This window comes from Protobothrops mucrosquamatus, unplaced genomic scaffold, assembly GCF_001527695.2.
Source record: "Protobothrops mucrosquamatus isolate PMUCROS unplaced genomic scaffold, P.Mucros_1.0 scaffold2520, whole genome shotgun sequence".
Taxonomy (NCBI): Eukaryota; Metazoa; Chordata; class Lepidosauria; order Squamata; family Viperidae; genus Protobothrops; species Protobothrops mucrosquamatus.
In genome coordinates, this window is record NW_015388583.1 from 51,400 (window position 1) to 63,446 (window position 12,047).

Consider the following 12,047-nt stretch of genomic DNA (forward strand, 5'->3'; position numbering starts at 1 on the left):
GAAAAATCAGAATCGTTGTGAAATACGTATTTTCTTGCCCCTTTAAGAAAACAGCCTTCTTGTTTTTTTGTTCATCTGAATTAGAAATTCAGGGCAAAGCCAGGTCATTAACACAGGGCCCAGAAAGAAGAGATGGCAGAAATAATGATGTCATTAAATCAAGCTTTATGAATATGTAACGATGCCTTATTTTGCATTATTACAGCTGTTACTTAAAACATGCCTTAGCCGTTGTCCCATTGATTGTTAATTTCTGAGCTCCATGTGAAGTCTCTGATGATTCCCGAGAAGGAGCTTTAAAGGGCCTTTGAGAGATTAAACAGAAAACACAGAGAAAAGCCTTTTGGATCTGTGTCTGGGGATTTTGAAGAAAAGGAATTAATCAGAAGGGTTGAGGTTAAGCATTCTAAAGCAGAGGAGCTGCCCATTCATAATATGACTCCTTACATAAAGGGGAGGCTCAAAGATTTGTGAATGAGGTTAGAGCCCAGCATTTGATATGTATGGCAGTTAAAGAAAGAGCTCTGAGAGGTTAGCCGTAATTGCTAGGAGAAGGAGGCCAGGCATGGCACGTGGGGGAAGATATTAACAAGTTAAATGTGTTCTGTTCTTCCATTGCTATAATGTGAAGCTACTTGTAATTAAATCCTCAAGGAAGACTTTTTGCTATGCCCTTGAGGTGCAGGGAATTTGGAAAAGAGGGTTTCATCACAAATTGTGATTGGGAACTTCTAATTATTCTTTGTGTCACATTTTGAAGATGCACATGTTTATAACTCCAGTGCAAGAAATGGCATCAAGTCTACATGAGTCTCATATCTCTGCCGAAAGGTAGTGTAAGCTTTATGGGTGTCCCTAATCTGACGCGGTGTAAATAGCCTTGTTGATGGAGGATGATAGGTGTCGTAGCCCTGAAGGCACCAAATTATAGGACTGTAAACTCTAACACGTTTTAACAGTGGTGATATATATCATACATTTAAGGAAAACGGACCGTAAATTATTGATCTACATCCCAGCAACAATTTAACAATATTAGAGAGATCTGAAGCCTATAAAGCAACAATTCAGTTATGCAGTGAGGAAAAAAAATCAAATAATTGGATGGGATTGATGTAAATTGCCATATAACAATATTTGAAAAACCAGGAGTTGGCATTGGCAAAAAGTGGAGTTCAGAGAGAGAGAGACGTTCTCTTCTTTCCTAGTATAATTTGCCAAACTGATCAGCAAAGCACAAACTTATCTTTTTCAGCATAGCACTGTTGTATGCCTCCAGTTTTCATCTGTATGTTTTTGAAACTGACTGGGCTCCTAGTTTCAGACATTTAAGAGTTATCATCTGACCGGATTACAAGCATGGTATGCATTTTTTTAAAAAAAAATCTAAGTTCATCAGGCTTTCTTGTATATATTGCAAAATGTGCTAATTCATATTTCCTAGAAATGAATTTTTATGTCTTTTTTAAAAAAATCTCTTTTTCTTTCTCTCTCTCTCTCTTATAGCTCCACCAGCTCTAAAACTATCTGTGAATGAGACTTTAGTGGTAAATCCAGGGGATAATGTTACCATATACTGTTCGTTAACAGGCGGGGATCCTTTGCCTCAGGTAGTCTGGTCTCACTCACCTGGTCCTATGCCTCTGAACAGCCTGATTCAAGGGGGCAACCTTACCATCTGGGGCATTCAAACCGAAGATTCAGGTTATTACAACTGTACAGCCATCAACAATGTTGGGAATCCAGCCAAGAAGACAGTGAACCTATTGGTGCGATGTACGTCTTTCTATTAATCTAACTGGGGATGGAGCCTGAATTTCCAGCTCACTTTGTTCCTTTTAAAGATTGGAATAAATTTAAGACTGGTACTTCAGGACAGAAAGAGTATTAACCAAGCTTGATTTTACATTGCATTGCTTCCTTTTCTCGTAATTTTCAGATTTGTTTTCAACACGTAAGTGTGTATACCCACACACACATATTGCTTCACACTAAGTTACATTGAAAGGAGGGGGGGGTTGATAGGAGATGGATGCAAACAAATAAGTTTTCTCATGTACTTTAAAACTCTTTCCTCTCTCCTTGTTTTTCTCCTCATTTCTTTAGTCATTTCTGTCAAAGCAACTTCTCTTGCCACATTCCATTTATTGAGGGTCAAATTAATACATTATATTTGCATTATATTATATTTGCATACAAGTATAAGGTAGCCTGTTCAAAAATCACGTTTGTATCCCTGTCCTATCAAAAATGAAATTATAGCAAGCAGGGGGAGGATATTCAGTTCCCCCTGCATCATAGACTCAGTGAAAATAACTTTCCAGAATTATTTCTGCCTATGAAAAGGAGATGCTATTAAACAGAATGTTAAATTCTGTTGATAAGAATGTGAATTATATTGGTGTACTTTTTGTGCTACATAATTACTCAGATTTCTATGCCCTGTCAATCAGGACATGACATGACACAACATGACATGATATGACATATTTTGACCACTTGAAGATCAGGCATTGATATATTCACCAGTTTGGCCTTTGTATTTCCTCCAGCCATGAAGAATGTAACATTCCAGATCACTCCTGATGTCATCAAAGAGAGTGAAACCATCCAGCTAGGGCAGGACCTGAAGCTCTCATGCCATGTGGATGCTGTCCCCCAAGAAAAAGTTTTCTACTTCTGGTACAAGAATGGGAAGCTGGCCAAATTCTCAGATCGGGTAGTTGTCATCAAGAATGACCCGGAACTTCCCCCCGTGACAAGCAGCCTAGAGATAATTGATCTCCGTTTCACTGATTATGGTACATACCTGTGTGTGGCATCTTTCCAAGGAGCACCCATCCCTGACCTGAGTGTCGAGGTGAACATTTCTTCAGAAACAGGTAAACTTTCATCTAATTTTTAACTTATCCAGAAGCCCGATTAAGGATAGAACACAGTTAAAAAAAGAATGTACGCTTAATCAAAATCTATCCCCGGAGCTTCATAAAGTGCCTAAGCTCTGTTTACCAGATAGGTAGATTAGCTTTAATCACAGGATAAATCCTTTTCAAATTATTTGGAGGGTTTAAGATGGAAGGCTGCAGTGCCAGGCAACTTCTTTCTGTCTATTCCAAATTTTGTGTTTTCAGATAAATGACTACAGAAAAAGTCAGGCTGAGTAAATTTCTTTATATATGTAATATGTCATCCTAGATAATATTATATTGTGTTGTTGTTTTTCCAATGTTTTCTTTCTTAAAGCATAACAAACTTTTCAAAACAAAAAGGCCTAAGAGTTACAGCATATTAAAGTGAAGGACCAGATTCATCTTTGAACAGTTCTCGGCACATTAGAAACCTCTCTGCATGTAAATCAGGAGCAAATTGAGGAGAAGGGATAGGCAGGGTGTAACCATCTAGCCATGCAAAGTGGCTCTAAGAAAGAGTAATTTTGTGATATTCTTTGAGGATGACATTAGTAATGCTTTGGGAAGTTCTGGCTAAGAGCCAAATTTGATATGGCACTAACTACATCACTGAAATAGATCAGGGTTTTAAAATAAATGTAATAGAGATGGGGAATGATATTCTTCAGGGATAAATCCAAGAGAAAATTATTGAAATTTCCATCCCTAGGCCCTAGCCCCCTCCTCCGTGCACACATCCACTGCAATGTTTTTTTTTTTGAAAAAAAAAGATTTTGTTTCTGCTAAGGAGTTTTGTTTATTTTATTTATTTTAGCTCAAAACCATCCGCAGCATATTGTAGAGAAATTTCCATCGGGATTACAGTTAAACCTGCCCTCCATATGTACTGTTGTCCCATTGAAAATAACCTTCATACTTATTGACTAAAACAAACAGTGGTTTAGTTTCTAATGATTCACTTAGCATCAAATCTACTTCATTTCTCAGGGGGGTTTAGAGGTAAGGCAGTTAGAGAACAGAGCTTTCTGAAGTGTGTTTGCAACGAAGGTCACAGGTGCCTATCAGAGAAACAATGGAAAGGCTAGCGGTCCACTTAAATAAAAAAATTCCAAAAGAAAATGCTAAGCAAGGCTCCTACCAAAGAGAAATTAATACTTCGTGTGATCTTAATTCTATCCCTCTGTTAATGCAGCCTAGCACTGTGTTGGCTTTTTTGGCAGTGTGCTGCAGCTGCAAAAAAAGCCAACACAGTGCTGGGCTGAATTAACAGAGGGATAGAATCAAGATCACGTGAAGTATTAATACCACTCTACAATGCCTTGGTAAGGCCACACTTGGAATACTGCATCCAGTTTTGGTCACCACGATGTAAAAAAGATGTTGAGATTCTAGAAAGAGTACAGAGAAGAGCAACAAAGATGATTAGGGGACTGGAGGTTAAAACATATAAGGAAAGGTTGATGGAATTGGGTATGTCTAGTTTAACGAAGAGAAGGACGAGAGGGGACATGATAGCAGTGTTCCAATATCTCAGGGGCTGCCACAAAGAAGAGGGAGTCAAGCTATTTTCCAAAGCGCCTGAAGGCAGGACAAGAAGCAACGGATGGAAACTGATCAAAGAGAGAAGCAACCTAGAACTAAGGAGAAACTTCTTGACTCTTAGAACAATTAACCAGTGGAACAACCTTCCTCCAGAAGCGATGAATGCTCCCACACTGGAAGTTTTTAAGAAGAAACTGGACAGCCATTTGTCCGAAATGGTATAGGGTTACCTGCCTGAGCAGGGGGTTGGACTTGATGACCTCCAAGGTCCCTTCCAACTTTATTATTATTATTATTATTATTATTATTATTATTATTATTATTATTATTATTATTATTATTATTATTATTATTATTGTCAAATTCAGAAGTAATCTGAATGGAGTATGGAACTGTAAATACACACGCGCACACACACACACACAAAACAAACAAGAACATAGAAAGTAAGAACTAGAAGTACAAGAAAAAAAAGTTGAAAAAGAAAAGAAAAGCATGCAACTGTGCCTTCCACACTTCTTTCTATCAAGTAATTATCATCTCCATAGCCTGAATTTTAATCACCAGATCCTAAGATCAGCAATTCATTCTTATTTTTTTTCTCAGTAAAGAGTCCATATAAGGTTTCCACCCTTATAAAATTTTTCATGGGTTTTGAAAAAAGGTTTACTATGTTTGTACTGCAGTGTGTGGATTTTTCCCCTAGTTTGACCACAGATAGAAATGGTGGTACTGTATATTTATTCCCTGGTTTTCTAAATATCCTTTCTCTCGTAAGATTTAGCAAGCAGGTCATCCAGCATAAGGGTCCCAGAAATCTGCTTTTAATTAAAAACTTTTCAAATGCAATTTACACATTTTTCCCATAAAGAAAATTGTCTCCTGCCAGGTGAGCATATGCTGGCAGTACTGAGCCATGTGGGTGCAGCTCAATCTTCACACCCTATAAGAGAGGATTTGATGAGATTCCATAGCCCACAGAAGGCCTGCAAATTGAAAATTCACCTTCTTATTGCCTAGTGATATAACTGATGAGATACTGGATGCTAGACCTACATAAATATACCTTTAAGCTAGCTATGCGCTATATTTTTGTGTGATTAAAATCATCACACTCTCTCTTGGCCCTCTTACATTTATGGGTTACATGCAGACATTATTTGGTCATGCAGATAAAAATAAATTTGGAACTTTTACACTGCATTTTTAAATCACTTCAAAATGTAAAAGTATTACATAAAAATATTTGAAGAGAGAAAGAGGACTTCACAAAGAATCAAGTATAATTATTATTAGTTTCCATAATATTTTAGTACAGATATTCCCTACAATAATCTTTCCCAACAGATGTCCTACCAGTTTTCCGGGGTATACAATTGCCGGAATTTCTAGTGGGGAAAAAAAGTTGTAGTTCAAATATATTTGGAGATCAACAAATAGGAGTAGGCAGCCCTGAAGAATCTGTATCCCCTAATTATAATCTTAAAAAGAGGGCAAAGAAGATGGTGAAGCTTATGAAGACAAGTTCTGAAAGTTGAAGGAATTGAGGAAAGTAAGATTTAGAAGCAATAATTTTTATGGAACTATCACAAAGATGATGGAACAAATTCATTCTTTGTATGCTAGTCATTTGGATTTGAACCAATGGGAACAAGTTACAGACTGCTTCATAAGGTGACAAAATTTTATCACATTTTCAATTATAGAAATGCGGGGGTTGGTAGGTACCTTGAAGATCATCTATTTCTGCTATCATGCCTTCACAATCTTTTCTCTTCTCCAGACTAAAACCTCCATCTAGAGGAGTTCCTTACCCATTGGAGTCCACTGGAGTTGGACTATTATTACACATTATAATGTATATTATTATTATACATTATAATAATTTATTATAATGTATTTTATAATGTTATACTACAGTATAATTGTTATATAATGTTACAATAATAAAATGAAGAATAGAAAAGAGACATGGCATGGCAAGGCAAAGTATTATATTGCCAAAATATTAAAAAAAACTAGCTGGCAAAGCAGATAATGAGACCTGTCAGTGGCTAAGAGCAAGTTAAAGAAAAAGACAAAGGGGTAATTCTGGCTGCACAAGACAAAGCCTCAAGAACAAATGTGTACAAAGGCAGAATTGAAAAGACAGAAACAAACAGCAAATGCCAACTCTGCAAAGAAACTTAACAAACAATGGACCACCTAGTTAGGTGCCACAAGAAGATCTTATAGATTGACTACAAACAACAGCATGACAAAGGGGCATTGGAATATCTTCAAGAAATACCATGCACCAACACCAAGAAATAACTGGTGAGACCACAAAATAGACAAAGTATTAGGAAATGAAGAAGCTAAAGGGCTTTGGGATTTTAGAATGCAAACAGACATACCCCAGCCACGTAACATCCCAGACATAAAATTGTTGATAAGGAAACCAAAGTTGGAATAGTGGAAGTTGAAGTGCCTGGAGACAGCAGAAGAGAAAATCACAATATACAAAGACCTGCAGATAGAAGTCTAAATGTCTGGCTGACTAATTGATCAAACATCATAACAATAAGTTTTTTATTTCATATCACTTATCATTCTAGATCTTCATTGGAACTCCTCCAATTTTTTTATATCTTCTTAAAATGTAGTGACCAAAACAGAATATAGTATTCTAGGTATGTTCTAAATCAGGGGTGTCAAATTGGCAGCCCGTGGGCCAGATGTGTCACGTGCAGACCATGCCCGCCCCTGTTCCGCAATGGCGGATACGTCACAATACTTCACATGACGCGATTGAGTTTGACACCAGTGTTATAAATGGACTATGATTTCTTTTGATCTTGACACTATTATTTCTGCTAATGTAGCCATTGACATATCCTCATTGGATACAATTGTTCAACCAGCTCTGTATCAATCTAAAACTACCATAGTCCAGCCCATATTTTGCCATAGTCCACAGTAGAATCTCATGAAAAATATTGTTGAATTTTTGCTGAACTCAAGGTGCATGCTGCTGGACTTTCATAGTTAACTGAACTACTCACTCTGTCAAAAATATCACATTGGCTTGTCGTGATTTGTTCTTGATAACCTCATATTGGTTTTGCCAAGCAATGCATTTTTGTCTAATTGATCACTTAATAATCTGTTCCAGAGTTTTGACAAATGACAATGTTAAGCTGACTGGTATGTAGTTAGATGGATTCTTTCTCCTCTTTTTTTAAGATTGGAATAGCAGGATGAAGAAGGCTTTTTTCTTATGCTAGGCAGAAGCCAAATTCTATGGTAGTATACAGAATAAATAATGATGGTGATTGACTGAATCAGCATAATTTAAAATAACAAGGTCGAAGAATTAAATATGCCTTTACTTCAGCTTCAGCAATCTTTTACATACACATATCACTCCAATGAGCTAATTCTTAAACATTGCTGTTGAATAATGGTTCTTTTCTTGTCATCTTTTTCCCAATAGTGCCTCCAACGATCATGGTGCCCAAGGGTCAATCCATCATTACTGTCCGTGAAGATTCGAGAGCAGAGTTACAGTGTGAAGTCCGAGGGAAACCCAAACCTCCTATCATCTGGTCCAGAGTTGATAAAGAGGCTCCTATGCCTTCGGGAACCATGACAGTGGAGTCAAATGATGGGAAGCTGCATTTTGAGAAGGTGACTCAAAAAATGAGTGGGATTTACAAATGCCAGACAGCCAGATACAATGGCTTCAACATTAGACCCCGAGAAGCCCTGGTGCAACTCAACGTACAGTGTGAGTATAAATGAGGAACTTATTTTCTTCAATGCAGCACATCTATCTTTACTGTTTTTGCAGATTAGATAGTTCTGTTAATAATAATAATAAAATAGGGTGCAGACAAGGGTATGTTTGAGTTACTAGATCTTGTACCTCCACAGAGTCAAAAAAGTTTAAATCTCATATTTAGTGGTTAAAATGTTATAATGTAATATATAATTTTATATAATGTATAAATATATTATAATATATAAGTCAGTAGAATACTCAACTCAGAAACTTTCCTAAGAACATTTCCCAGTTATATCCCAATGTTTGTGCTATGATAGAGACCTGAATGTGTTCATTGGTATCTGACCAAACATAATTGATGAACTGTCTGCCTATGATGAGTGGGGAGAGGGATGGCTATTTAATCTCTGCTTTGTGAGCATGTCATTCTGTAAAGATATCCTGTGTGTCCTTGAATGGCCCAAGTTATTTTGATGTCAAGCAATGTGAAGTCAACTATGTTGCTTTCTGCATGTCCAAGAAGCACACATCTGCCCCGAATCCATAACAGAGAATAGAAAAAATATTTTAACATTATTTTATGATATCAAAACTTACTAATAGAAATATATATATACATGCAATTTTATTAATAGTATGACATAATTAAAATTAAAGAAAAAAGAAAATTAAACCCTTTGGAAATGTATATCAAAAACAAGGTAACTTGTTCAAAACTTTTCTTCTTTGTTCATTTGTGATTTTTTTAAAAAAATAAAAAACCACAATTGAAATATTGACAAATAAAATATCATAAATCCAATGTTGAAAAGTGGGTGTAGATTTACCATTTCACTGTATTAAAAGCAATAATAAAGTTAGCTATATCCCACACATGAGAGATCTACAGTTATTGATATTGTGATCAATTCAAAATACTCAAAAAGAAGATCTACATGTTCAACAACAATGATTAGATTAAAGAACAGGGAGCAAACAGAAAGCAAATCTGCTAGTGGAGTTCAAAGGAGAAATAAAAAAAGAGGAGAATAACCAGAGAAGCTATATATTCTGAGAGATTGTGTGTCAGTTGTGAGAAAGGAATAGTTGTCTCCTGAATAGCTGCTGACTGCAAAGGTGTTTACTGAGAGCCACAAATTGCCTGTTGTAGGTATCTCCCAGGGGTTTTGGGAGTCAGGTGGCATACACATTTAATAAATAATCAAAGGATTGCTTTCTGCTGATGAAGTAGATGATGTAGGAGGAATATAAGAGACAGCCACATTTCAGGGAGTAATGTCATTGAGCAAGAACTAACAGTGAAATTTGGCATGGGAAACCTTATGGAATTTCTTTATAAATGAACATTCTTGACTAAATTGAGAAGCTGAGAACAGAAAAAAGAAAAATAACAGTTTTCTACTCATGGTGCAGTGAAAATTGCTAAGTGAAACTGGGGGTATGCTTATGATCTTATTTCAGCTTTCCTTTACTGCACTGCTTTACTGAACTGCTAAGCTCAAACATGTCATAAAGTTACTTTCTCATCACTGTCATAATTTTAAACAATCATTAACAAGGTAGATGCTAAACAAGGATTACTTGTATCTTAAGGAAGAAAAGTGAAAACAAAACAGGAGTCTGCAGTTATGTTCTGCAGTGCTTGTGTCCTTGTGATTTTCCTGTCTGAGAATAATCCAATATGTATTGCAGGAAGAGAAAGCAACTTTCCATTGGAAGAGAATCAGATAAAAAGAGACAAGCCAGTAAATAAAATGACTACTAGCAGCAAAACATTTAGAGAATATTCTGTATCGCTGAATGTCATCACTCTTACAATATAAACAGGATCCAAATCTTCAGTGGAAGAAAGAGAGACATTGCAGGGCAGAATTAATGGATCTAGGAAAGATACATGGGGATAGAAATGCCAGTTACCTCAATAACCAACTGTCCCCTAGCTGAGAACTGCAAAGCAAGTTATGCCTTAAACCAGAGGAAATGCGGAAAATTCTAGTAGACATAAGAGGGAGCTATATTCTCATATTGATAGGGGGAAATTGGTTGTTTTACGTAGTTCTATTGTAGCATGCAATAAAAAAATCTATGGAGTGTTGGGTAGCCATTCATAAGTTTGAGTCAGGGAGTCTGACCAGATCCATATAGAGCAGAGAAGTTAAACTCTGCACTCTGAAAGAACCCAAAGGGAAGAGTTAAGGTAATTGTCATTACCAAAGAGTTAAGGTAATTGTCATTACCAATAAGGCCCATTGCCTTGTGAACTGTGTTTGTTTACCAGGAATCAGACACAGAGTTTTGACAAAACAACTTTGAGAAATTACTTAGGTCCATTGATGAATTTATCTTTCTCCTAATATACATGGTGACAAATAATACGTAAATAACAACTATATCAGCAGGAACATCGAAAATTTAAGATGGAAGCTTTACAGAAGCAGTATCTCATCCATTATACTAGTCCCTAGAAGACGCTTGAAAAGGGAAAATCTATAATTGGCTATACAACCAATGACAACAGAAGACATTTGTTTTTTGAGGCCTTGATCTGCTTTGTTAGAATGATAATCTACTGGTATGGGAAGACTGCAATTCATAAGAATGGTTTTAAATGTGTGTGGTCAAAACATGGCAACTTCTTAGGAGAGCTTTAATCTTTGGGGTGCTCACCAATAGGAAATTAAGTAGAAATTATTAGATGTTATTTGAGACAGAGAAATGCTAATAGGTACACTGAGAACTTATGCACCTTGTGTGTCCAATCACACTTGGCCAATAAAGAATTATATTCTATTTTATTCTCTAATAGAGAGAATACCAGAAAAAATAGAGAGTACTGATATAGTAAAAAAGATGTCTAGTACTGTACAGCCATTTTCATCTGAGGGTCCAGAGAATCCTGAGATTTCATGAGAAGCTACTAGGGGTTTCACAAGAGATCATGACCAAAACAGTAAACAAACATTTTCTTAACTTTCTGTACCACACAATGTTAGTAGTCACAGTGTTGGAAATTTTTTATGTGCTATGATTCAGCTGCAAGCATGCCACTTTGGTGTTGTTGTAAAACATAAGTAGGTTAAAAGCAAATTGCATTGTGAGATTTTCATATTTTTGCCATTTCCCTTTCAGCAAAGGGTGTATTTTCCAGCATGCAGTTGTAAAGAACTAGATAAATGGACAGGATTGATACTTAAAAATAAGTATATATTCTGAATTGGTTTAAATCTCCAAGGCCAAATGATTTGCATACAGAACACTGAAATAAGTTGGTAATAGTCTGACTGAACCTTAATGAAAATTCTGGAGAGCTGATGAAGTGCTAGTTTTTGGGGGGAAATGTAAATATTGTCCCAGTCTACAAATATGATGTTGGGGGAAATGGGGATGTTGATCCAGGGAATTATAAATCATTCAGTCTGACAGCAATAATCAGGAAGATTCTATAAGAGATCATAAAAGGATTGTTTTATAAGGACCTTGGAGACAATGCAGCAGCTACTAGTGGTCAGCATGGATTGTTAAAAATGAATCTTAGCAACTTTTTTATTGGTTAACTTCTTTAGTACATTGTGGGGACATAATATTAATAACATAGTTTGATTTCAACTAAGTATTTGAGAAAGTACCCCATGGCTAACTACTATTCCTCGCTCATCGCGTCATCAGATAATCGCCCGGCCGCCCTCTTCAGGGTGACCCGCTCTCTCCTCCAACTGAGGGGAGGGGGGATCCTCTGGAGGGGAGGGCCGAGGATTTTGCACAATATCTGTATGACAAAGTCGCTCGGATCCGGGAAGGCTTGGACTCCGACTGGTTGGCCCAGGGGGAGG

At 36.6% G+C, this 12,047-nt stretch overlaps 1 protein-coding gene across 1 annotated transcript in view; it reads left to right on the plus strand.

The window, feature by feature from the left end:
• The window catches only part of LOC107295832 (MAM domain-containing glycosylphosphatidylinositol anchor protein 1), a gene marked incomplete at its 5' end in the record, with an annotated part of 44,635 nt that extends 36,401 nt beyond the window's left edge, over positions 1-8,234 (plus strand). The window contains 3 exons of the mRNA XM_015825165.1: positions 1,507-1,776; positions 2,553-2,882; positions 7,927-8,234. Of these exons, the coding sequence (XP_015680651.1) occupies positions 1,507-1,776; positions 2,553-2,882; positions 7,927-8,234 (908 nt within the window). The remainder of the gene's footprint in view (positions 1-1,506; positions 1,777-2,552; positions 2,883-7,926) is intronic.
• Between the last annotated feature and the right edge of the window lie 3,813 nt (positions 8,235-12,047).